Below are 27,686 nucleotides of genomic sequence, written 5' to 3'. Positions count from 1 at the left end.
AATACTGAGAGCCCACAGAATATGTTGACTTAATGGCAAAGAGCAGAATACTCCAAATCTCTGATAATCAGCATGGAGGGAAAATAAACCACTTTCCTAGTATTTTGATATTTTTCAACAGAGTAGGTTAATACTTGATCCTGATGGACAATGGTTTCATGTATTTCCATAAAATTAACCATAAAGGTCAGAATACCACATCAGAGTGTGAACTTCACAAGGCCATTTTTCAGCTGGGTTATGACAGTAGGACCAGTAGCTCCACCAGAAAGATATCCTAGAGCTGTTTGGAGCAATCAGCTTGGGGGCTCATTCAATATTGTTTAAAGGCAGCAACTCCAATCTAGCAGGTGTTTTATTAAGTAAACCATCAGTAAATATTTTCCTGAATAGTTTCCTCTGCTGCTGGATTACATCTAATCTGAGTAATCAGGCAAAAATTATCTTGGGCTCAAGATTCCTTCAGAAACTGCGTTTGTTAACCTGAACAACTTAACACAATAGCCATAACGTAAGACATCAACAAATTTAAGTTATATAAATTTTGTATAGCTATATTTGGACATAGAAAAAACAAACCACGCACACGCCACAAAGAATTAGTCCCAAGCATTCTTTAACATTTAGCTCCACAGGCAAAAATGACTGTTGCCCACCAATTAGTGGAGGTTCATTATTCAGACCTGCAAGGATTTTAAATCACATGTATCTTCAAATAATTGTTTCTGTAATAGTTCCAAAGAAACCAATTCAAGTATCAATATATGTGACTAAACACATCAGTAATCTGATCCACACCAGAATGTATTCTGAATACCAAATATGGCTGGTCAGAACAACATAAATTGAAAGAAATCTGAAATGAAACAGTAATTAACTTAATAAAAGTTTTGATGGAGCTGTTCATAAACAGAGAGCCCTTCTGTCTTTGTCAGCACACTTCCCAAAATGAGTACATGGAAAAGACTCACCTCGTTTCTGCCATTGCATCCTTATGCAAATTCCTTAGTAAGAGTTTTATTTTATTGCTGTCATGTTCTGCAGTAGACTGAAACATTACTTGAAAAATCTCTTGCATGATCTCCAGAGTTCTGTTTTGGGACTGAGGAGAAGTTTCTCTATATGGTGCATTATAAAAAAATGAATCAATTAAGTCAGCCATATGAAGCTCAGTATTGTTTGTATGAAAAGCTTCTTCTACAACATCAAGATCAGCAATTATATGAAGGAGGCTGTTTAGCAAAACTGAAATAGCAGTGTGAGTATTATTCAATTTCTCTCTGCTGAGATGACTGTCACCAAACAGCATACCAGGGTAGTCCTTCTTTGATTTATTTTGGAATAGCTCCAGAAAGTCAATAATATCTTTGACAGCCAGAAGTAGGCCATTTGATGAACTTTCATTAGTCATAAGGAGAATTAGAGCGTGCATTATTTTAGAATAATGTTTGTTGTTACACTCACATAGAATGTTCTTCACAATGTCTTGTATATCTTCAAAATTTCTTGATATAGCATCTACAGATGATGTCTTAAACTGCTCTAGTAAAACATCAGGAGCCATTGAAGAGGACTGTCCAGTGGCAAACTTTAGTAATTGATACTCTTGATCAATCACCACAAGTAAGTGTCTAACACTAAAATTCACCAATAAATTTTCTATGCTTGTGACTACAGGAAACCAGAAGTTCTCAAAGTTGTCAGATACATTGATGTTCCCACTTAAAGCTGAAATTGTCATAAGCATTGAGTGTGTCTGGTTTCCAACAGATGACAGCATCATTAAAGGCTGAATTACAGAAAGAAAAGAGAGGACAGCTTCAGTATTCAGGAGTCTTGAAACTTCACTGGTCATATTCTTAACATTAGTAAGAACACTCTTAAGTGATGTTCTTGACTGTCTGTTCCAACTTAGGCCACCATAAAGATCATCCAGCTGTTCAAGAAGACTTTTGGCCATCTCCATTTCTGACACTGAAATGCTGCTCAGTGTTTCTACAATTTGTAATGCCATTTGGCTCTTTGAAGTGGAGGAACAATTGATTGCATGTGTATTATTCACCTGCAGTGGCACAGCATAAAGGGATAGCTCATTCCAAAAATCTAGCAGCTCTTTGAGTATTGTGCTATTTATATGATGGAGCTCAGAAAACTTCAAAAGAATAGAGTTCCATTCTTTGATCTGACGAAAAAAGCAAGTCAGATTGTGAGTGATATTCACCTGAAAGTCTTCCATAGAGCAAGACAAACTGTCCAGAGTGATGAGTTTAAGCTCCTTAATGACTTCAATGACTGCATTGTAATGACGAGTAGAATTTCTATGCCCAAAGTCACAAGGTATAACAGTGGGATCACTCAGAGGCATTTCTGTTGTGAGAGTCCAGCAGAATGCTGCAGAAAAACAAACAGAGGCCTCTCCAGGTTCATCAGAGATGTCTTCCAGTATCTCCAGTAACATTAGAAGACCTTCTACTTGGTTAGAGAACTCCTCATCAGTAAACATTGGCATTTTGTCTTCCTGAGTCAGTATGAAAGCATATATTTCAGTTAGTGCTTCTGTAACGTTACCATGACCCAATCTTTCTGTAAGGCTGATAACATCAAAGAGGAGGTTGAACACATCTTCTATACTGTAGAGCTCATCTTGTTCAAAAAGCTGTGTTATTTGCCTTACACCAGTCAGGTTCCAATAACGTGAAACGTTCTCAAATGCATCCCACCAGTCTGTTAAAGTACCTAACTCAGAGTTCTCAACAGAAAAAGGTCTGATATTTTTAAAGAAATTTTCTAGGTTCTCCTGGACCTGTTTGAATCTACTTATCAAAAACTCAACATCCATGTTTCTCATGTTTTGTATCAAAGCAACCATATGCTTTAGAAACTCCTTTTCATCTCTTAATGGAAAGACAGTAAAAGTAGGAGTCTTGAAAATTCCAAGTGCCTTCCTTACCAGTTCAATATTCAGACCTGCTGTTTCTATCAGTTTCTGAGGAAATGTTTTGTGTTCACTCTGCAAGCTTGAGTCAAGTTTTCTAATCATATATTGAAAGAACTCCATAAGCAAACTGATATTTTTCCCATGCAAGAAAGGATCAATCTCATTGTCCAAATGAGAGGAGCTGTTTCCTTGAACTTCAAAAGTTTTATTTTTCAGAAGACTTTGAATTTCTGACAAAAGTTCCACTGATAAAACATGAATGTGGTAAAAAGGATTAAGGAGCATTCTTGAAGTCCTGTTAAAACCATGGATTGACTGACTAAAATGGGTCTTATTTGACACATACAATGAGCTCCCAACTAAATCACTGATGACCATTTGTATTTGCTCTCCAGAATTATTTAAAAGTTTAAAAATAAATTCAAGCACACTAATGTCATCTTTTACATAAAATTCAGGGAGAATAAATTTTAAAGTTTTTGCTATGATTTTCAAATAAACATTTACACAAATCATATCAGAAGAACCTAGGGAACATTCAGGGAGTGTCAAATTAAAAACCAAATTAACAAAGTCCACCACATTCATTAGCTTAGCATCTGTCTCAGCATTTCCCAGAGACTGAAGAAGAAATAAAATATGTTTTGCACTTTCGAGGTGGGAAGGTGACTTGTATTTTTCAATGAGATTACCTAATCCATGTATCCATGTGTTACAATCCTCTGCTTTCTCCGTTGTACTATGAAAATTAAGAAAGGAGTTAAGATGAGATGAAAAATTTGTTTGCAAGTATTTTGTGTCTTTTAGAGTATTGTCTAAAATTAGTTTGGTAAGATTCTGGAAAATGCTGATACAAACCATATATTTGTCTTGAGGTACACTTTTTAAAAAAGCAGCTGTATCATTTATCTCAGTGAGAATAATCTCAAATTCCTTTTGGGAGAGCTTGAGAATAGTAGAAAGGGAATTTCTGATGGAAAATACACCAGCACCCTTATCTTCTCCCTCAGATACTCCCGAGATGAAAGCATCAAGCCAAGAATTTAAAACCTCTTCATTAACAATCTTCAGTATAGATTTCTGCAATTCAGTTATCACAACTCCCATTGTCTCTAAAACACTTTCTAAACTGCTATCCTTAAACAAGTTTGTGACATCAAATGCATTAATTACACTTTGAAGATTAGCAAGGAAAGCCTCAAAATCTTTCAAGTCATTTAAATCGCTGTGTTCTTGAAATACAGCTTTTAGTACCTTCATCACCACTCTTGTAGCTTCAACAATAGCCATAGCTGTATTATTGCACAGTTCATCGTGAGTTGCATTTAAAAGGCTTTCAGAGAGATATGCCAAGTCATTTCTTAGACAGACAAAACAGGTTGAATTCAAATTTAAGATACTTGATCCTTCTTCAAAAATCTCTGTCCATGTTTGAAGCCACGTAAAAGTGCAGTGCAAAGCAGAAGGCACACTTACCTTATCTCCCCAGTTTGTTACATTAGACAGGACACTGTCCAATGGAAGCAGAAGTAAGCTATAAACCTCTGCCGAATGTTCTACAGAAGTCATGTTTGCTAGATAAAATTCAGTGCACCCATTATTTACCAGACATTCTGGAGACAGATCAAGAAACTCTTCCAAATAACATAAGACAGCTGTTTGGAGCTCTTCATCTATAAATAAAGTTTTAAGGCTGCTCAGAGTGTCATAGACAACTTGTATCTCTTTATTCCCGTTCTGTGCAAGAAACTGTGCCTGAAACTCTGTGTAGTTGTAAATTAATAGTAACTTTTCACAGAGAGACTTACTGGTGAGGTTCCAGAGAAGATCGAAAGTTTCAAACAGAAAATCAAAAACTAGTTCCTTATTTTGTAGGTCATGCCATATTTGAAAAGATGACATACTTTTTGAAGTCTCATAAAGAAGTTTTAACAGCGTGTTATTGCTCTTAATATTTAAAACCAGATCATCATTCCGGTACAGAGAGAAAATTTTTGGAACAAGTGAGACCACAGTAGTACTGTTTAATTTTTGGATATTTCTGAGGAAATTGTGCACAATTTCTCCTAATTCTTGTACCTTATACATAAAAGTTGCATTTGAGAGAAATAAAGAGGAGGTATTACTCACTCCAGGAATTGTACTTAAAGACACATTGACATGATCACCAGACAATGATCCAGCTTCATAGAGGTTTCTTTGGAAGTGTCCACTTAAATGTTTTAAATGGCTCAAAGCAGTAATATTTAACTCTGGCCAATCACTCAGGATATTTTTGAGCAACACCATACTTGTATTATAGATTTTATTTTCTGTAATAGAAGATAAAATTCTAGATAAGGTGTCAATTACCTCTTCCACTTCTATTTGACTCAAGAGGGAAAGCCTAGAATCAAGTTCATGGAACAAAATTTCCACTATATGCCAGAAAAGTTCTGTCTTCTTTTTTGTCCAGAATCTCTGAAGAGGCTGTAAATTTTTTTGTAGCTCGTTATGGAGTTCAGAAACTGCAAATGAGAAATTGGTGGCAGATTCCTCCTGCCCAGCAAAATTTTGTATCCATGTAATTGCATTATTCAAGGCATTTTCAATCAGAGACTTGTTTGAAGAAACTGAGAAATCAAACATTATAATTTCTTCTATGACTTCTACAAGATGAAAAAGATGATCCATTTTCTTTTCACCAGAAATCCTTACATTTTCTTCTGTCTTCAAAAACTCTTTGAAAGATGCCAAAATCCTGAAAAATTAATCATAAGTTTTTTTCTTGTTAGTTACCTAGCAGGCAGACAAAAATTTGTTAAATATATATTACATAATTTTAGAATCTAGGTATATTTACTTAATTCAAGGAAATTCCAAATTTCATTTAATAGCAGACACAAATTAATTACCACAAAATCTGAATTAGCACAAATTGATAATTGCTTTGATTTTCAAAAAATGTGAAAAAAACCACCAGAAAGTCACAATGTCATTCAAATCAAAACCCGAATGTAGACAGCAAAGTTAAAGAATTGTGCATTTATCAGTACTTATAATCAAGATTATAAGCCACAAAGAGTCAAACATCTTTGAGCACATCACATTTTCAGCTGCTGAAAAGAACAAAGCCTTTATGTTCCACAGGCCAGTTATTTTACAGACAGGAATGTATCAATAAAATTGATCAAACCCTCTGATTTTCTATGAATTCTAAAGAATTTTTTGTTTTCTCATAATTATTGAAAGCTAAAACACTGCCTGATAGCTGAACATTGTTTTTCAACATCTACAAAAACATGAAATCATAGTGAAAATTGGAATGCACCAACAGATGTTTCTATTGTGTCAATACTATTTATTAGAAGAAAAAACAATTACTAGCTCTTCAAGATTCATCAAGAGGAGGTGCATGGAAAAAAGAGCCTTTGAGTGCAAAGGCCTAAAGTTGAAAATATCTTCTCCTTAAATATATTTTTTTTCTCTCCAAACTCTGCAATCAACAGAGGCACAACACAAAAACATTGTGTACTGCAAACAAAAAGGTAAAACTGCTAAAAAACCAGGTTGTAGTTCCTTACAACTGCAGCAGCACAGCAGCTTCCTTTTTAAATAAGAACCAAATTTCAAAACAAATACTAAATTGTTGAACAACTTGACTGCAATCTCTCTCTTACCAGTTGGTAATGGACAGTATCTTTCAGATTTATCCTCAGATGTTGATTTGTATAACATGAATCATATCTCCTCCAGTTACAATGTTTGATATGAACAAGTAATTAATTACAAGCGGTGCAAAACTGAGGACAATATTGTAACTCCCGGAAGCAATGCAAGTCATCCAGGGTGCAGTTAGAAAGAGGGAAGTATCAGCTCCTGTTCTCTGCCATAGACCTTTCTTGAGGCTCTGCCAACTCTGACAAACATTAACTCCCTTTATGTATGACTTAAGTCCTCTGTAGAACCCTCCAGATCAGGAAGATTTGAACAACTTGATAAAATGTACCATTCTTAAAAAGTACAGGAGTTACAGCCACCTCTTCATATATACTGTTTACATTTGCATTAAGTGACAGACAGAGAACTTGAAACTGGAAGGAAAGTTCAAAAACATCCAAAAAAATCATAGAGTCAGAGTTCCCTAGATGAGATTACAAACTACATGTGTACAGCTAATTCTGTGTTTAAAATTCTGTTTTCCATAAGCTGTAGCGATTGCTGTAGGCTTCTGTTACAAGATCTCCTTCACAACTGAGTTTGACTTCTACAGTAAAAATTCTAAATATTTCACTTGCACTGGACTTGTTATACATGAGAAGTATTACTGAGTCACACCAACTACTTGTGGGAATTAAATTTTGTTTGCAGAACAAGATAAAGGTCCTAGTTCAAAATGTCAGTTATCCACAGCTGCTGATTCCTGTGAGTCCTGATCATGTAGTAGTCAGGTCCTCTGCTGAGCCTGTAAGTAGCTACACTCTGAAGCACAGACCTAATTTCTTTTCCAGAATTTGTAAGAATCAGCATAATTATTTGACTGTATACAAGGTTTTGAACTACAGAATAAAAAATAAAATCACAAAACAGACAAAAATCAGAAACCAATTAAATGCAAAGTGAAAATGAATATTCAGGTTGCTCTAATTTTATAAGACAAGTTGCAGAAAGATAAGTATTACTTACCAATCATGAGGTGAAACATATCCTCCTGAAAAATCAGCACCTGATTTCTCATTCCATTGCTGTATCAGGGTATTTATCTCTGAAAAAAGTTTCCTGACTTCCCTGTCATCTAGAAACTGAGATGTTAAATCAGCCATGGTTCTTTTAAGTTCCAAAAGGAAATCCTGAAAGAGAGTGCTGCTGCGGAGCCATTGCTCAAGGATCTAATGGATTGAATGCAAAACAGAACACCTCGTTAGAGTATCAAAGCTTTCTTATTTAGACAGTACATGGAATTTGCATGTCTTTAAAAAATCCACACAATCAACAATGATACCAAAATTTCTCCCTAACAACCTCTCTAGACTCTGAAATGACTGATGTGACAAAGGCTGATTTTCAATACAGTTTTGACTGACCTACAGGCTGGCAATGTAACATGCTACAACATATGGACAACTGACGTTCTGTGTGGAGCTGACCTTGCCCAAAGACCCAGGAATGGTAACAATATAGCCTGACACTGAAACCACCTAAAAGCTGACTTCCACAGCCAGGCTTCCTTTACCAGACTTCTGCCTACACTGACAATATGATGGAAGATATCAGCCTTAACACTTTTGGAGTCCCATCACACAAAGACATGGTGAAGGAGCCTGCATGCTCCCATTGTGTAGCCCAGAAAAAGGCATACCAAGGCCTGGCCAAACCTACTGACTGCTCTCCTTTCCTCCACCATTACTTTTCTTTTTAATGCCAATAGAACAGATTTACTCTAAGAGGTATTCTGTTCACTGAGAAAATTCACAGTGGCCAACGGCTTACAGTATTTCAGGTTCCCATAATAAGAATGTCAACCATTGCTAAGAGTTTTAAAATCATGGCTGAAATTCTTACTGGATTTTCCTACATAGAAATTAGTGCATTAGTTTTGGCAATCACATTAAATTATTACCTCCTACTTCATATTTCATCAAACAGCAGGGAAACCTTATCAAAGATTACATTTTTGAGGAAATACACAGGAAGGTTTACATGTTTTCTTTAGATGACATGGCAAGCATCTCCCATGCAGCTTGACTCATGATTCTTTTTTTTAAATGGAGAAAAGAACCATATTTCAGTATAAAAACATGCAGCATGCCAGTGTTCAGGCAGCTAGGTGTTTTTCTTAGGAAAAATCTGAATGTTTTATTCTTTTGTCCATGCAACTACACATATGTCATTACAGAGAATGCATGCCAAGCTATTCTGCCAGATCAGAATTTTAAGATGCTATTCCGGAGGTTTACTTTTATCTTGCTTCAGCCACTATTGCCAGAGACAGTGAAGGGGAATAAAAAATAAATTAATTATATAATATATCAGTGGAGGTCTCTAGTCATCTTTCAGTTTTGCTCAACATTCAGTCTCAGGTGGGACAGTAATGGGTCTTTCCTCCGACAGGTCTGCACATTGCAGCATGTTTTACTATATTCCCTACTAGATTTCAAATCTGAATCTCTGTTAATGAGAAAACCTGATTAAATGGACACATGATTATAGATTATACTTCTACTGTAATGATTCTTTATAAGGATTATTTCATCTTATTAGCAAGAAAGTTCATGGAAATAATTTTTTCTAGATAACTTAGGTCTTTTAACTGAGTTATTGCTGACAACCTACATGGAAAAACTAGGAATTCAATCTATTAATTTATTAAAGTTACCTGTGCATAGAGTCTGAACTTGCTGACAGCATGAACAAGATACAGTTTGGCCTCACGCCATGTAGAATTACAGCTCTCTCCAATATTCTCTTTGTTTGCTTCATCTTCTGGCACAACAGCCAGAGCAGAGCACACAAACTGCTCCAGTGTCTCTCCTGTGGGAATCTGGCAAGGACACAAGGAATTAATGATTACTTCAAGAGAGCTGCTGAGTGTTATCAACTTACTTATCTAGTGAAAATAAGAATAACACATAGTCTCTTCAGTGAGAACAAAGCCCATTTAATCCAGCCTCATATTCCAGGGCACACATTTCAAAGTACTCCACATGCAGGTTGCTGTGTAAAATACCAGTGGCCCCACTGAGGTGCTCCTACAGCTGGCAGAAGGATGGGACCTGTATATGCAAGGAATTTTCAGCTTGTAGCTACACTACTGTTGATACCTCTACAATAATTTGTAGGCTTGTGCTGAACTAACCTGACTGTGATACAGTACCCCAACAGCAGAATAACTATCTTGAAACAACGTCACAAATATAGAAATTACTGATATAAAAAGCACGTAGTACAATGACACATCTCAACCAGTGACTACATGCAGCAGACTAGTTTTAAATTGAGGTGGGTGCGTTTCAAGAGAGTGGCCACGAGAACAGAATTTTTTCCTCATAGACTAATTTTTAAATTCTGTGTTAAAAAGTTAAATACTCCCAAGCTTATAAATATTGTTAAAACTTACAAAAATAACTCCACACATTTTAATTCTGTTGTTGTCTTTCTGAGATACTTCACATCCTTGCTCCTTACAACTTGACCAAAGAATTTATAAAAAGTTTTGCAGATGTTTTGACACCAAACAAAATGAGGCATTAGATACAGAATTGAAGAGCTCAAAACCAATATGATCGAGGCTCACATATTTGCTTCCATAGTCTTTGATGGTCTTCAACATTCTAACACAAGCATAAAATATTCAGCTTAAATAGCTAGCAATTGAGTAGCCTGGGATTCCACAGTCAATAGCTACCAAGCTGCAGCTGAATTCAGTTCAGTTGATCAAAAAGGCTATCAGTGATATTCCATTAAAAGGCCATTCGAAAGTCAAGGGTTATTTTACAATTTATCTGTTTGTTTAAATCTGCTATTTTTACAATGAGCTTTTCTGGAATATAACTAAACTGTACTGCTCTGCAAGAGCAAACAGATTTCACATAAATACCAACATTAATGAAACTGTGGACTAAAGTAGAAATTCAAAAGATGTTTCCAATTTTCTGCATTTCAGAACAGACCACCACAACAGACCACTTTGGTCTAGAGGATAGGTTAGAAATCCCTATCTGAAGAAAGAGATTTTCTTCTAAATGTGATGCATCACCAGGATATTTGATTAAGCACCACTGAGACAACTCATCTAGTATATTCATATCAAGACTGCACAACTGAGAAGAAAGGACTCTTGGTGTGCCCTAATTTACCCACAGAAGAGGCAGGCATTCTTTGTCAGCAAACCAGATGAAAAATGCTACCAGACAAGCTAATCCTGGCAGACTCAAATCAAGTATTTGGTTTAAAAGCTTAGTGGAGCAATCCTCAGAATTCTCTACAGGACTGGATAATAAACTCAGGACTCTACCATACACAGTTGTGACTTCAAAGAAGCATAAATTCATTAGTGTACACAACTAGACCTATCAGTATGTTCATGTGCAGAGATTTCAGCTGAAGCTAAATATCTTTTGGTGGGAATGAAGCCAGGATATTTAACAACCTTGTAGCTGCTTCACAAATCTAAGCTTCAGTAACACAGCAAAATCCCTTCAGGGTACCAAAAAAAAAAAAAAACCCAAACCAAAAAAACAGAAGGACACTGAAATTTTCAACTGTTTTACCTTTGTTAATTGTGCTGTATAACTTAGCAGGTTCTCAACATGAGGGCCATCAAAACCAAACCTGGATTCAAGTTCTGCTTTCACAGCAAGCGGATTCCACAAAACACCCCCTAAAGAAAGATTGTACTGAAAACCTGAAAGAAAGGAAATCTTTTGTTTATGTAATTCATTCTTTTTATTCATGTTGTTTCTTGGTGGTTCGCACTTGTTGAGATCCAAGTACCATGTTCCCAGCTTTTTGGGGGACAGCAGGATGTGTGTACCTGAACACAAATTTACCTAGGATAAAACCCATGATTGCACTATTGGTAAAGTCAGTAAATCTGATGGCATTTCAGCAGTTGATATGATGATGCTGGGATGCCGTAGTGATTGCCAGCAAACTCAGCAGGATGCCACTCTGAAATGTACACACGTGTCTACGGACTGGATGTGAATCTTTACTGAGAATGAGAGCAATGGCAGAATACCAGAAGTTCCAGTGAATTCAAGTTCATACTCTGTGGAAGGGCTCCAGCACATCACCTTTGTCCCACATCAGCCTTTGTTTTGTCAGGTGAAGTGATTTAGACTGCATATTACTCTTAGCCTGACCTTCTATGCTGAGCAGACAGCTGCACCTATATATTGTGGGCTCCAGTTTGCCCACGAAACTTGCTCCTGACCTTTTCTTGAGGAGTTTTCCTGGGGCCAGCCTACCTTCTCCAATTAAAATCATCTTCCATAGTGAAGCAGCAGATGAAGAAATGTAACCCTCCAGCTGAGAGCAGAATTTATGAGAACAGAAGAATGAAGCTTAAAGTAAACTAATCATAATGCTTAACATGCATGTCCAAAACAAAATGTTCTCCTCCTATCAATCCATTGAAGAAACTGTCTTCAAGAAACTGTCCTTTATATTGATTTAGTCTCTCTCCAAAATTCATCACTGAAAGACCAATCTAAACACTATGTATTAGACCAGTGTGCTTTGTTTATCTGATAGTTGCCTGAGTCTGATAAAATTTAGTTATAAATATTAGTATTTAAAAAGCAGACCAGTAAAGAACTGGGCTAGCACTAGAGCAATGTAGTTCAGTCCCTGGACATCAGGAACTTAGCAGCAGGTCCAACAGTTACTATCATATATTTCCAGCATGCTGATGAGGTACTTCAGAGAAAATCTGAAGCAAATTTCTTACCTTCTAAGCTCCTATCCTGTACTGATGCAGCAGTCAAATTCAGTGCCATTTTCACCACTTCATAGAAACTTTGGCCCAGTGGCATCATAGCTAAATCCTTCAATGATGCTAAGGTACTGAAAATGAAAAAGAAAACAAAAATCAAGATCTCTATACAGCCAAAAAGCCTGAAAGGACTTGCTGGAAAGAGACAACCTCCAAGGAACCGAATAATAAAACACTTTTTACTGTTGCAAAACTGATGTTCTATCAAATTAGAGTCTAAATGAACAAAACACAAATTGTGAAACAGTTACAGTATCAGTCCATTTCCATTAAGGAAATATCTCCTGAGAGGACCAATGTCCTCTTAAAAAAAAAAAAAAATAGAGAAAAAGAGGTGAGGAAAAAAGAGCAAAACCACCACAAACATTCTCTGTTATCCCCACAAGGAGGCAGGATCAACACAGAATACTTATATTTTACTTCCAGTCAGTCTGCAGGGAAAAATATTTTTAAACACCATAATACTTATTCTCACAAGAAGTTAAACAAAGTACATTACAAAATGCATTGATAAAAATATATCCATTGAATTTCTTACAAGTCTCAGTCACCTTAGCTGTGAAAAGAAATTCTCTGTTAATGTAGCTGTAACTTACTACTTAAAATTTATGTCAGATTTACCACTTATTTCCTACAGAGTAATCCTTCCTTATTATGCAAATAAGAAACCAGTTTTCCAGAGTGGATCATCAGTTTCCAACATTCATGAAAAGAAGAAAACAAAAAAAGGAAAAACAAGCCACAAAAACCCAAAGCTAGTCACACAGATGGGAAAAGTCTCTGTTAAGTACCTCTGAGAGACACAGCAAGCATGGTACAGACCAGAAAGTGGGAGACATAAATTTAGAAACTGTCTGCTGGCTAATTTCTGCCAGCTAAATTCTGATACAACCTCTAGAATGTAGTATAGTAATATGAAACTAGTCAAGAAACAAGCATTGGGTTTTGTGGTTTGTTTGCCAAATTGCGGTTTGTTTGCCAAATTGCATTAATGATGGCAAATTTGGTCTCTTAAGGGCACAGAAGTCTTAAAAAAACCCCAAACAGATGAAAACATCAAAACCCTTATGTAAACATCTAAGTCTCCTATTAATCACTTGTGGGTTGACCCCAGCTGGCAGCCAAGTACCTTCCCAGCTCTCTTTTCCCACAGGACAGGGAGAAATTAAAAGGAAGGCATAAAGACCCATGGATCCACCTAAAAATAGTTTACAAAGTGAAGCAAAAGTTGAGCATTTATGCAACACAAAACCAAGAATTCATTCCCTACTTTTCATCAACAGACAGATGCTTCCTGGAACCAGGGTCTCAGCATGCCTAGCAGTTACATGCGAAGACAAACACCATAATCATGGGCACCCTCCACTTTGGTCCCCTTGTCACTCTGTCCATGCTGTAGGCTCAGGATAGAGAAATTGCTGCTGAGATAGTATTAACAGATTTATAACTTCACCCAGCACATCATCCAGTGGTTACTGCTGTCTGTGCTTACTGCTGCTGAAGAAGAAAAAAATAACCATAAACTTACAATCAGGTTTCTGTTTTACCTTGCAAACACTCAGATGCTGAGAGTTTGCAAACCTTCCAGAAAACAATTCTGCTTTGGGGATACAAGCACAGCTAATGTAGTTTTGCATGCTAATAGCTCAGAGAATAAGCTGGAATAAGGTTACAAATTACTCAGACATAAGAGAAAAATAAATAAATTTTAAAAATCAAGCATCAACATAGGTGCAATGCACATATTTTAAGAGAGACTTATTTCCCAGTTTGAAAAAAAGTAATGCCATCATATCCTTCTTATCTCGGTGGGAAGCTATGTTTGTTGTTTTTCTTTGGTTTGGGGTTTTTTTTAATTAGAAAAAAAAGACAGTGGGACAGTAAAGGATGGCAGAACAGCACAGTAATTTCTCATTCTCAGTCTTTAGGCCCCTGCTTCCCCAGGGGCTTGGGCTGGTGAGGTACATGGCCAGTCTTGCACAGGTACCCACGTTCAGAGTCCTTCTCTGCTTTATGACCACGTTATTTGACTACAATGACAATTACCTATCAACATACTACAACAAACTGCCTACTCTGGCAAATACATTTATGACTTTTAACTAAAAATTACCTTATTTTTACTGAAAATTCCTGTAGATATGTGTCTTGGCCTATGCTTTAATTCTACATCTTTCTCTGAATCTAAGTGTCTTTTACCTGTTTCAGAATGCAGTCTCTGGGGTTTTTTTTCTTACTGCTTCATTTCTTGCAAGAGAACAACTAAAGCTACTCTGATAGCAAGAGGCTTAAGAAACAAAATTGAGTAATTTTCCTGATATTGACCAAGTGCTACATACATTTGGATCTGATTAGGATCAAAACTATTACTTTCTTATATTCATATGTATATGTTCTATATCTTTCAAAGACCCCCAAAGTACATTACAAAGTTCAAAGCCATATTATGTGATGGGGAAATTTCAGGCATTGGTAACATGAAGCTGCTTATCAAAGACTCCTAGGGCATCTCTGTTCAGTTTGGCAGAGATTAAAAACACAGTTATAAAGGAATTAGTGTGGGTGAAAACTCCTAACACAGTTTTATAAAAGCACAATCTGTTAAAGAGAAGAAAATTTTAGCCTCTTTACATTGTGTTAAGCATGCGTATTTTATTAAGTAGCCAGTGAGAAGAACAAGAATTGAAGATAAAAATTTAAAACAGAGCCATTTCAAGAATACAAAAGTACTTACTTTTGAATAACTTTAAGAAAGTGTGTTATGGTAGCTAACTCATCTTCTGTATAAAAGCTGTTCAGTTCAAGATGAGGGAGTGAGTGCAGAAGGTTCCAGAAATATGGTTGTTTGTACAGATTTTCTGCTCTAGAAATAATTTTCTCTGCTTCATTCAAATCCATCTTTATGTGGAAAAAAAAAAAATTACATGCAACACTTCCATTAACTGAAAAAAAAAAAATCACGCAAAGCAGGTGCCTGTTATTTCCCTGACCCTCTTGAACTTTAAACCATTCAAAATATTTTTCCAGAGTAGAAAAACATACCTCTAGGTTTGGTAATATACCACATTATTTTGGTGGTATTTTGAACTTACAGAAGCTTTGTTTCTGATAAGTCTCTCTGCTCTGATGGAAAAATGGAGCTGGAAGAAAAGCTAAGGAATCTCTTTCTGCTCAGAAGTGTAACCCTTTCCCAAGGGAAGGATTATCTTTTGAGATCTCAAGCACGAGAAACTCTTTAGCCCCACAATGAATTTTTAAGTCTAGGATATCAAGACCAGGGGACTGCCCAGGCCATGCCATCCTTGCCTCACAGCTCCTTGCAGGGTTTGTGGGGGTCTTAAATAATAATTTATAAGAATGGCTCTTTAAAGATGAACTGTCTTGAAGAAAACAATTTCTTTCATAGGACTACACAATATGATGCCTATGCAAAACAGGATTTATCACACTGTTTATTATGCAGTCTTTGCTGCTCTAAATTAATGCTTCGCTAGGGCTTTTTTGCATTAAGGTGACACAGCCATGGTTTATACATAAAGAAGTTTGTGTATACAAACCCTGTTACTAATAATGATTAGCTACTGTCAACTAAATATTTTCTTAATGTTGAGAAATAAATTTGTTCTATTCTATATTCCATTTCAGAAATGAAATTTCATATTGATATGTCTCCTTTCAATCAATGATCTTATGAGCAATTAAAAAATGTTAGTATAAAAGTGCCATCTAATTTCAAGTTATAAATTGGAAATCTAGGTTTGATGAAGTAGCAGTAACAATCAATCAAATATGGAAAAAATACATCTGGCAGATGCACTTTTAAACTGTTCCTAATAAAAAGATAGCCTTCAAATAGTTGCAGATTTCAGCTACTAACAACCTAGACTGGTTTAAATAAGTAATCTAGGAACCACTGAACATCTATGAAATTTACAAGACATGATTTTTTTCCTTCAAACAATTTTTTTTTTAAGTTAGTTTACTTAATCTTGACAGGATACAAATTTCTAACCATTATAATAAAGATGCCTCAAACCCCAGAACTGTAATCTAAAAATAGACTGTTAAAAATACTTACAGTAAGAAAAGTGGTGATGTTATGGAGCCCTGTAAAATTAAATATTTTCCTTTAAAGAGAAGCATTATTAACTTTAGAAGACTCAATATTATAAGCAAGAGCAAACAGCGCACAAAGGATGTTTCTAGAAAAGTAAAGGCACATGAAGCAACTAATATCCCAAAGATAGTGATCTATTTGATTTTTCTCTTCTTCCCACCACTTTTGCTGTAATCACAAAAACAATTTAAAAGACACTGCATGTTGTTCAGTTTTTAGTGAGGCAAAATCATCATATCAACACTAGATGAATGTCCTAGCCTGCCAGACAGCCACAAAAACTATCATTTCACCTAAATCTTTCTGCTTGAAAACTCAGCCAGAAACGCAGGGCAGTGGGAGGTCTTCAATGCCCCCTGCTACAGAAACAACGCTGTGCAATGTGGGTGGAAATTGAACAGGAGACTCAGACTCTGCTATTTCCAGTTGCACTCTTTCTGTGCAAGATTGAAGGTTACCAAAGGTCACCAAAGGCCACCAGGTGTGAGCTACTGTTGTTGTTTTCCATTCCTATACTCTTTAGTACAACAGAAAAGCATGGAGAGGGAGAGCTAAATCCTCATAATCTACTTTTGAATGCATGATAGACCAAGTAACCTTGTACTCTGATTATACTCCTCATCTTTTAAGCTTTCCTCTCAGTGTTTTCTTAACCCTCAAGAATACAAGGGAACGGTATAAGAAAGATAACTTTTTTCTGGTAATTTTGATGGCCATAGTGTTAGTAATTATAAAAGTGGCTTTTTTCAGATCAATTAAAATTTTTGTTGCCTGATTTTATTTTTGAGATCAAAGTATTCTTCTGTTTGATGGCTATCACTACCCGATAGGCAAAGAAATTAATTTTTAGAAAGATTGCAGCTTACCTGAGAACCTTGAGCTCTCCTCCCATAGCTTTTCTAGGGCCATGGCTTTCTCTGTAGTATCAATAAATTCCTTTGCAAGTTGTTCTATCTCTTCCATGAAGTCTAGATCATGTCCAGTGGCTCTCTCTGGACCACTTTGGGGGCTTGCACTATTTTTTGACAGAAAAGGGACAGGTGAGGTAATACACTGAAATCAAGTAGCGGAAAAATGTGTATAGACTCACAGCAGTATTCTGAGGAGTTCTTTTAAAATTATGTATTTATAAAATTTCTAGTTAGTTCAATTCCTTAGCATGGAAGTTATAGCACTGAGTCTCAAAACCTCAAGAAAGATGGCAATGAAAAATTGCTGAAGCCACCTACTCCAGTCACCCAATTCTGGCAGCAGCGAAGGACAGACACATGCAAAAAGGTCTTTAATACTTCTGAACACACTCAACTTTTCTCTCTTGCTTTATCATGTGTCCAGGTGACAGTTCTTTGGTGAGAAAGTTCAAGCTTTCCTATTGCATCTAAGGTAACAGTTTTTTCAAATACATACAGCAACCTATAAAAACAGTATTTCATTCTTAGTAATGGTTTTTTCTTGATTTTAGCTTGCAGACATAGCCCTGGTAAATGTTATCTCTGTTAACTCTGTCACACTGCTATCTGGTGATATATATATATATCAATAGCACAACTTTCTAATGATAATTTAAATGAAACCAGAAGTCAGAGTCATTTAAATGCCTCTTTACGAGACAAAATTACTTAGACTCTCCTAAAACACCATAAACAAGGGAATAATTGTATTTAGCACGTTACTAGGCAGTTGAATTCTGTTTTATCTTATAGGAGATTCAAATGATCCTAAGAGCTAAATCCTGTCTAGCAAAAACATTGGTTTTTTGCATTAGAAACTGTCACAGGATCACAGAATGGGTCAGGTTGGAAGGGACCACAGCGGTCATCTGGTTCAACCTCCCTGCTCAAGCAGGGTCATCCCACAGCACATGGCACAGGATTGTGTCCAGATGGTTCTTAAGTATCTCCAGTGAGGGAGACTCCACAATTTCTCTGGGCAACCTGTTCCAGTGCTTGGTCACCTGCACAGGAAAGAAGTTCTTCCTCATATTCAGGTGGAATTTCATGTATATCTGTTCTGCCCAAAGTCTCTCGTCCTATCCCACTTACAAAAATATAATAAAGAATTACATTCCTTTTCCATCAAGCTTATATGCCAATACTTGCTTTCAGCACAATTTTTACTTATTGATATAAAAGCCTAATGAGATCAATTCACAAACCAAAGAAAACTATCAGCCACCACTTTCTCATTCTCTCATTTCACTTTCCCTCCCTCCCTGATCCTCATTTGTTCAGACACCCACAGAGCTGTCTGCAACTTTAGATTAAGGGAAACAAAAAAAATTAATGTTAAAACAATAAAATTCTTAATGGTTTCAGAGCAGCTTATTTTGATCTCAACTTGGCCGACAGCCAGCAGGATTTTGGAAAACTATTTTACCATACTCAAACTTCAGTGGGCTAAAGGCAGAACAATTCCTCAACACGTATTTTTCCCTTTTAAAAGAAGTTTTAAAAAGCAGGTTTCTGTTATTCAGAAGGTGGCTTTTAGGATGATTAGAGTTTGCACTTTAGCTATTGCTTTTGAAAACTACCACATAATTTCCAATATTACTAACACTCCCACTGCCCAAAATTTCAGACAGCTGAGAACACTAGTGTTTGGCAAAGAACTGAAACATTCCCTACATACCGAAATCTTCCCAGAACTCTGCTTTTTTAGCATGAACAAGAGGCCAGCACTTCACCAAAAAAACAGCAGTCACAGTCAGAACTTTAAAAAGACCAAAGCTCTAGCTCAGTTTCCATGGGATTTTCCACAGGTTTTGGTTGTCTTGGGGGTTTTTTGTGGGGTTTGGAGGGAATGGTGGTGTTGGGTTTTGTTGGGGTTTTTTCCAATACTTGCTGAACTTAAAATTGACAGCTAAACTCTCCTAACAAGGTCACTTAAAAGAATAAGAAGTATTCAGAGGAGTGGAGCATAAGAGCAGTATTTCAACCCATGTTTTTTCCTTCCAAACTAGACCCAAGCCTTGTATCCCCATCTACAAACATCCTGGTTTTAGAAACATTGCAAACAACAATGCTCTGGGAAAAAAAGGCCACCTTACTCACACAGGAGCACACAGCAGGACTCAACGGTGTCTCCAGGGGCTGCTAGCGCTGCCTGCCCTCCTGCCCTCCCTGCCAGCACCAGGGAACACAGAGAGCAGAGAGAAGGAATCAGTAATTCCTTCCACTCTATCCCCATCACCAACTCTGCTGCACCTTGGATCTGCAAAGCTTGGGTTAATAAACAGCAGGGAAACAACAAAAAAAGTATCCTCTTGGCATCTAATTTGATGTGCTTTAGCCACCTGTTTGATGCACAGCAGAAGCACACCAGATTACACAGGCTGAATGGACAGCACGTTCAGCGGGGCTGTCCTTCCATTGTTCCCAGGCTGGAGGGCTAGGGATACAAGCTACTGCCCTTTGAGGTGCCACAGAGTACACGGGGCAGGGGAAATGGGCCTGGGAAGATACACAGACTAGAAACATTTAAGAAAACAGCAGGCAGCACTTGGAGCATGGTGGCTCTGAAGAGCTATAGGGCGAAGTGCAGGGAAGAGCAAGTTGATGGTGAAAGTGGAGAGGCAGCTGAGAAACTCTAGGGGGCATAGATATTTAGGATATGGCAAAAGGAGCAAATCCCAGGCATAACGCTCAGCTAGAATAGAAAAGAAGGCACGTGTGCAACTTGAAAACCCACGGAAGTGCCACTTTCCCGAACTCAAGCCTCTCAGTAGGACAAGAGCAGTTATTTGGACATGCTGGCTGTGATTTGTGTGAGCTATTAGCTTTATGGGATTTCCAGAGCAGCAGCCATGTCAGCCAGCAGCCTTTTGTGACCCTCTTTTGCTGTCATTGCCCCAGTCCTTCCTCTGGTTATTCTTGGAGCTGAGCACAGCCTCTTTTGGAAGAGGAAATGGCAACAGGCGTGATATTGGTTATCAGGCTCAGTTTCATGAAACATATTATTACAGAGATCTTATTTGCTGAATATCTCAGCTAAGACTAAAGGATTTTATATATTTTCAACACAGAGGACATTTATCTCCTAATAAGAATGCTAAAAGTTACTACTGATCTCTTAATTCAGCACAGGTTGCACAAAATTGCAGGAAGATGTCCCCATCTTGACAGAAAGATAAGAAACTACACTTCAAAACCAGCTGCAGACACAGTCAAAGCAAACAACTTTCAGACACTGTGCCACGAAAAATACTTAATTGTTGTACTGCTGCTCTCCCAAAGGGCCTTCACTGTATGCTTTCTGGAGCAGAAGGAGACATTAACTCACTTGTGTGTTTATGTGTAAAGGAAGCCCAGCAGCCATTCCAAGGAAATTCCTAGCAGCAGTTGCTAGGAACAATAAAGAGGGGAAGATAGGGATAATAAAAAGGACAAAAGGAGGAAGCCAGTAATTTGTAGGAAAGGACATACATAATTAGAGTTGGGGTGTTGGAAGAAGGGGTTGGGGAGTGTATATATAAAATTTCAGTATCGTCCATGGTAGCTCTTCTCTTAACAGCACATTTCCACAAATTTCATGAGAACAGAAATCAAACTAAAGGCATACATTGGTACAAGCTTTGACCATGACAAAATGCTGCAAAAGAGCAAAAAGACTCTGCATCTCTTTGAGCATGTAAAAGCAATTGTCATTTCCTAAAGCCATGACTCAGAAACATTAGTTTTGTCCAATTTACTCAGTTACTCAGGATGACATTAAGAACATTTCTGAGTTCATCTGAGAACCCAGCTATGATGTGAAATGCCATTTGGATTGGTGATTTTCATAAGCCTCTCAGCAAACTCGTCTCAACCTCACCCCTGTCACCACATTATTAATTTCTCTCTAAAATTGCAAAGCCCCACCTGGCTTCCATTCTGCACCATATCAGCACATCCTGGAGACATCAATACCAATACACATGCTGGACAACAACATACTGTGTGTCTCTCACAGAAAGATCTTTCTCTTCCATGCTGATACAATGATAACCTTCCTAAAAGGCAATGGACCAAAATATACAAAGAACAAAAAAAAATATATTCTTCTTAATTGCCTACAAAATGGCAAAAAGCCATGTTTAAATTTCCTTTTCTCCCCAATTCTCTGGCAACCTATAAGCAAGGTCACAAGAGTTAACATTACAGTAAGTTGTTGCAGCCATCTATCTCGCAGAACTATTTCTCATTTGAAGATATACCTCATTAAAGAAAAATCTGACCCTTTAAGCAATTCTTACATAAAGACTATTGCTGATGCTTAGACCTTCCTTGATTTTGTTCTCCCACATCTGTTCTTGATGTGAGCTCTTCTGATGCTCGTCCACTGGAAAACCACAGAGGCAGAAAGGTTCAGAACACTAAGAAGAAAGGGACTGGCCGTGAGCAAGGCTGCTCCAGAAGGGGGCCAAGCTAGGAGCTGAGGCAACCCTGGAAGAGTCCATGCCCTTACCAATGGGACACTGTCCCCCAAGACCCCAGCCAGCAAGCAGACACAGGGGTGTGCTACAAGCTCCAGAGACAGCCCCAACAAGGCAGGGTGAGCCCAGGAGCCCAGTCAGGTGCGAAAGGAGACTGTGCTACCACGTGGGTATGGTGGCCCACCCACCAGAAGTACCAGAGACAGACCTGGGCTTCTACCACATCTACTGGGGAGGCTGCTCAGGCTGCTACTACTTGTAGCTAAAGAAAGAGAAATAAGCTAATGTGCTTAGAAGTAACATTTTAGAGTCTTGCTTTCATGATCTTTGTGGTTCTAAGTCTGAGAATAGCTTAATTTTCTTTTAGGTATTGAGAAGTCTAACAAACATAGACCTAGGAGCCTAGACTGCAAGGGCAAATCCCACCATGTTCTGCAAGATTTGCCGTGGAACCCAGAGTATTGGGAAATCATTATGTTTCCATGCAAATGCACAGACATAGGTGGGTGCAAAACCATAGGACCCTGGGCTGGGTGGTTTTTATCTTATTTGCAAGCTCTCAATTTTATGCTGTGCTCCACTAAGATGAGGTGGGGAGTGGAACATTCTGGAAAGAGTGGGGGGAAATGTCCTCTGCCATGGGGACTCCTGAATACTTCCTTATTCCTCTGCTCTGAGATACCACTGGGTATCCCAGACTAGGGAATCATATCAATGAGCTTCCAGCCAACACCTTTTGCAGTGTCAGAAAGAAGGAACAAGGAGCAAAGCCACAGAGCTCTTGCAAACCGGATGCTTTCTGAGGCATCAGAGGAGGTGGCAGGTCTTGCTGCAAATCAGAGTTAATGTGGTTGTAGGCTTCACCTGAATCCTCTTCTCACCATATCACAAGCTGTTGCCTGAAGGGACAGGGGCACACCTGCAAGGGCATGACCTGTACTAGGATAATTTCACCCTGGGCTCAGCCCCCCTCACAGTGGGGGCTGCTCACTGACAAATAGTTATTGGTGGTCTGTGGATTCCATGGAGGTTGTTCCAACAGTAGTCACAGAACTACTTTCTCCCAAAGACAACTACTACATTTCAAACTGATAGCACCAAAGTGGTACACACTGTGAAAACAAATGTTTATGTGTCCATGCAAACTATGCAGTCTCTGACTCACCCTTAATAAACACAGCATTACTGACATAAAAAAAATGTTCCTTTATCAGACTTATGGTTTGATGTAAATCCTTAAAGGGAAGATGATTGGTATTACTGTTCCTATGCCGCCCCATCTCTCCAGTCAACAGAGACTGGATTCAGTTATGTTTGACTGATCAAACTGACAGTCTATATTCCTAAGGCTGTTGGCAGCCAGCATAAGTCAGAGCAGCCCTGAGGTTGATTTAATTTATACTGATGGATCTGGTGGAACAGACTGACCTCAGAATGAACTTCATCCTACCTTTTTAGCCCTTTTCCTTACCTAGGCTATATGCTACTCAGTGTAACCTACTGAGTGTATAAATATGGATACATGCATGCATTTTATTTTTCAGTTGAAAAATTGAAAACCACTGAATAATTTCCACAATTCTTAAGTAGGTCTAAGACTGCCTCCAGGAAATTCTTTCCTCATTTTCTTTTGAGCTGGAATATAATTTGGATAGTTCAGTCCAAACAGTGTAAATAATCATGCAGAGCAGTCGATATAGTTCCTAGATTCTAGAGATGTAACGCATTTAGATGGCATCTGAACTAGAGATGTAAAGAAAAAGCTATAGTTATAGGGAAGTATAGGCCAATAGTTACTGCAACTCTATAACCCAGTAATATAATATTGCTACTGCAAGTAACAGGGTACAGGCTTTGTACTGGGTTTGAAAGACACAGGTGCTTGCCACCTTTGCATTGTCTGAACTTGTCTTGTTTTTGTTTTGACTTGGGTTAGTTTTAACTTTTTTTTCTCTTAGCGAGGTGTCTAGGGCTATTTGCTGTATCTTCACTTGTCATTGTATAATGCCATCAGTTTTATACAGATAGAAGTAACAAGTGACCATTCAGTGAAAAATGAGATATTTATGATTAACAAAGCAGTGCAGAAGAGCACAGGCCCAGTGTAACAGCAGAGGCCTTGAGAGGTGGGGACACAGATGAACTGTACTGGAGTACGATACTGGAGTATCTGGAATGATAAGAGGTGGGCACAGGCTGGCACCAAGGACCCCATGGCTATAAACAGGTCACCCCTGCTCAGGTAAAATTCAGACCTATAGCTGGACAAAGCCAATTTCCAAGTATAAGAAAAAATAACAGGTAACTAACATGTAAAAGATAGCATATACATTCAGGTGTAGCATGTAAATTTGAAGATATTGCAGAGATACAGACCAGTGGAAAACAAGCAAAGTAGAAAAGCACGCTAGCAATCATAAGTGACCCCAATGCACCCTCGAGTGGAAAAAGAAGCCATCAATACCACATTCCTCCAGGTAAAGGACTGTGAATCATGACTTGCCATAACAATCACATCACCACCCATCTGCAGCTACTGACATGACCCAGAGCAGCAGTGGAAAGGTGAGCATAACCCCAGGGAAAAGACTAGGAACTCTGTGGTCATGTAACAATTCTAACTGTATTAGTGGGAGGAGGAGGAGTAGTGGAAGGAGGAGGAGAATTTTAATACCAGTATTTTTGTCTGTAAGTATTTTGTGTAATAACACAGCTTGACTAATAGTGGCTTAAATTGTCAAGACTTCAATTCTACTAACAAATTCTTGCTTTAAGTAGAAGGTGTTTGCCCATAAACAAGCTTTATTTTGCATGGTCTTATATTCAATTAACAGTTCCCTACATGTACAAATAACTGGAGCAGACCATCTAGATCAATACATAAGTATTATGGCCTATTACTGTGATACTGAAGCTTTCCAACTTGCTGTATGCTGCACTTATTGCTACCTATAAACCTCTACAATAATAAACCATAAATATTTGATGCTCTGACATACCTGGCTCAGCCCTCTAAGATCTTTTGGTAGATATTATCAATTTTCTAAGAATAAGCATACAGATGTAAACGTATATATTCTGATTATCTCACCCTAATTTGACTTTGTTGCTATATATTTCAAAAGGTTGTTTATGACTATACCCTTCAGCTGGTTTGCACAAGTGCCTTTGCATCTCAATGCTTTTCAATATTTTTGAAGTAGAATAAATTACTTCACTTCTTAAAGAAAAATTCCAGATTCAAATCAATCTTTTTTCTTTCTGCATTCTAGGATCCTGTGACAAGAACTACTTATGGATAACTTCTTCCAAGTTCTTTATTACAGAACTTCTGCTATTCCTTGTTGGCTCTTTGTGGGTCTTACATGAAAGTTATTCTTGTTTTGCTTTCCTGGGTTCACTTCTCCCACTGTACATGCTCCCAAACTATTTGAAGTTTAAATCCACATCTAATATAATTTTGGTGCTCAGCTTCCCTCTCATGTAATAAAAAGACTTTCTACTGAAGGATAAAAGTATGTGCTCACATGGCAGCAGAGAAAGGGCAAGAATATGACAAGGTACCTCTAAAGTTTTACCCCCAAAGAGTGTTCAGTATCCAGTAACAGCATGAAATGCCCAAGAAATGCAAACAAAAATTAGCAAAAAAAGCAAAAGCAAAAAAGAGGTATGACTAAGGCCTTACATCTTTTGCATTCATAAGAACACTGAAGGAAACTTTTAGCATAGAATAACAACGTTCCTATTTTCCCTATCTACAAGGGCAGTAAAAACCTTTGCTGTAGAAAAACATGAACTGTGATGGTGACAGCCCTGTCAAACTCTCATCACTTACCTAAAGCGGCTGTGTCTCCGTGTTGTGTAACTGGTATTCCTGCATCTCGAGCCAACATTACAGAAAAGGCTCCGCATGAAAGGATAAAGGCCCCGACTTGGTAAATCACGAGCTTCTAAGTAACCTAAAACCAAGCAGCAGCAGAAATCAGACCAGTGATATTGTATTTGCAAACTGTGTTCCCTTGTCCCAAAAAGCCTCTTTGTCACCTGCAAGCAATAAAGTTGTATCAATGTCAGGTGTCTCATTTAAGAAAAACTCAGTCACCACAGAAAATGAGTAACCTCTGTGACAACAAGGTACAGATGACATTTGAGAGTAATCTTTGGAAAGCTGATTTTCCTGGTAGTAACATTATTGCAGTATCAGGTGCTTGCTAGCCTCTCTGCCCAAAATCATGTGACCTGGATTAGAATACAGACTCCTTCACAAAGTCGTATTTCCTCTTTTCTCACAGGCTTTCCTAAGATGAAGGAACTGGTATTCAGCAATGTCTAAACATACATCAATCAAGACTGTCTAAACAGCCACTTTTCCATATCTCTGGAATTATCCATATCTCTCCATAAAGGAAATGTATATAGTGCAGGCTAGATTCTCTCCAGATATTTCACTCTACAGGCCTACAGTTCTTTTACCAAACTGATTTTTTTTAATGTAGCTAAACCTGGTGTATCCCCATTTACTGACATTGGTGAATAACGGAATAAAAAAATGAATAGATAAAAATATCATAAATAATTATTTTCTAAATGAAGTTATAGTTGGACAAGACAAAAGCAAAAAGATTTACCTTGTCTAATCATAAATATTTACCTCTCAGCCAGTCATCTAAACTTCATTACTCAATAGAAAGCAATAAATACAACTAAAACACAAGTAATCTGCCTTACTCCAAAGTTGATGTTTAAGACTTGTTTTACAAATCAAATCTTAAACTTTGTATCTCTTTTCCACTTAAATACAGCTTGCACAGATCCATAGTTGGACGAGATTTAACCCCACTGTAGGACTCTTTCTTTTGACTCTACTACATTTAAGTCTCCCCTTCTCGGATACTTTTAGTGTTTGCTAAATACTTCTACAAGCAGAGACAATCAAAATAGAACACAGGTGAAACAAAACATACAGTTTTCCTTGTATTTTGGGGGCTCCTGGAAGCGGATGGCCGCTAGAATCAAGAAAAGTACACATGGCCACAGTATTTCAGTGAGAGAGAGGACCTGAAAAAGGAAATCAAAAACATCATCAGTCTATAGAGCATGGGGTTTGGGAACAAATCATAAAAATTCATATGTCTTTCAATTTAAACTAAAAACATTAAATATCTTCTCTACTACTTAAGGAAAAACAAGATCATTAAAACAATTTAACTACTGACACTTCTATTTGAAATCCTTACAACTTTGTGAAGTACATTTCAGAACAGAAAAGTAGTTTTCATTTCAATTTATAGTGTTTGTAAATACTTTCCTCAGGTCAAGACAGTGACTCTGGTGAGATGATGACAGTGACCTTCAACTCTCCAATACCTGAGCCTCCTAAGAAGCCAGAAGCATTCTGCACCTTGCTGCAATTCCTCATGTTCCCCTGAGCCCTTCGTGGTGGCATACCTCCTTGTCATTCCCTGGATCCCCAGCTGCTGCCATCACACCCTTTCTGTCATCTGCAGTCAATGCTCTCCAAAAGCCATCTTCATCATCTCCAGGAGAGAAGACCAAGTGAGATCAAGCTAACAGGCCAAATGGGATATCACCCAGTGCTCCCATTTCCAGGGCCACAATGACAAGGAACACAAGGTGATGTGCTGCGGGACTCAGATTCTGAGCGCGTCTTCTCTGAGCAGATTGCACATACACAGTGCACGTTCACACCTCTGCAGAGAAGGCACAAACTCCCAAACAGATGTGT

The 27,686-nt window shown here is 37.8% G+C and overlaps 1 protein-coding gene across 1 annotated transcript in view; it reads right to left on the bottom strand.

Moving 5' to 3' along the window:
* The window catches only part of ABCA13 (ATP binding cassette subfamily A member 13), a 171,411-nt gene that overhangs the window by 141,582 nt on the left and 2,143 nt on the right, over window positions 1-27,686 (bottom strand). The window contains exons 2-11 of the mRNA XM_069005904.1: window positions 26,905-26,998; window positions 25,776-25,899; window positions 17,397-17,545; window positions 16,492-16,520; window positions 15,148-15,311; window positions 12,369-12,484; window positions 11,188-11,321; window positions 9,294-9,458; window positions 7,604-7,806; window positions 972-5,678 (exon numbers count right to left, since the gene is read on the bottom strand). Coding sequence (XP_068862005.1) covers window positions 972-5,678; window positions 7,604-7,806; window positions 9,294-9,458; window positions 11,188-11,321; window positions 12,369-12,484; window positions 15,148-15,311; window positions 16,492-16,520; window positions 17,397-17,545; window positions 25,776-25,899; window positions 26,905-26,998 — 5,885 coding nt within the window. The remainder of the gene's footprint in view (window positions 1-971; window positions 5,679-7,603; window positions 7,807-9,293; window positions 9,459-11,187; window positions 11,322-12,368; window positions 12,485-15,147; window positions 15,312-16,491; window positions 16,521-17,396; window positions 17,546-25,775; window positions 25,900-26,904; window positions 26,999-27,686) is intronic.

The sequence above is a fragment of the Aphelocoma coerulescens genome, chromosome 2 (assembly GCF_041296385.1).
Source record: "Aphelocoma coerulescens isolate FSJ_1873_10779 chromosome 2, UR_Acoe_1.0, whole genome shotgun sequence".
Classification (NCBI taxonomy): domain Eukaryota; kingdom Metazoa; phylum Chordata; class Aves; order Passeriformes; family Corvidae; genus Aphelocoma; species Aphelocoma coerulescens.
This window is presented reverse-complemented; position numbering and strand designations above follow the sequence as displayed.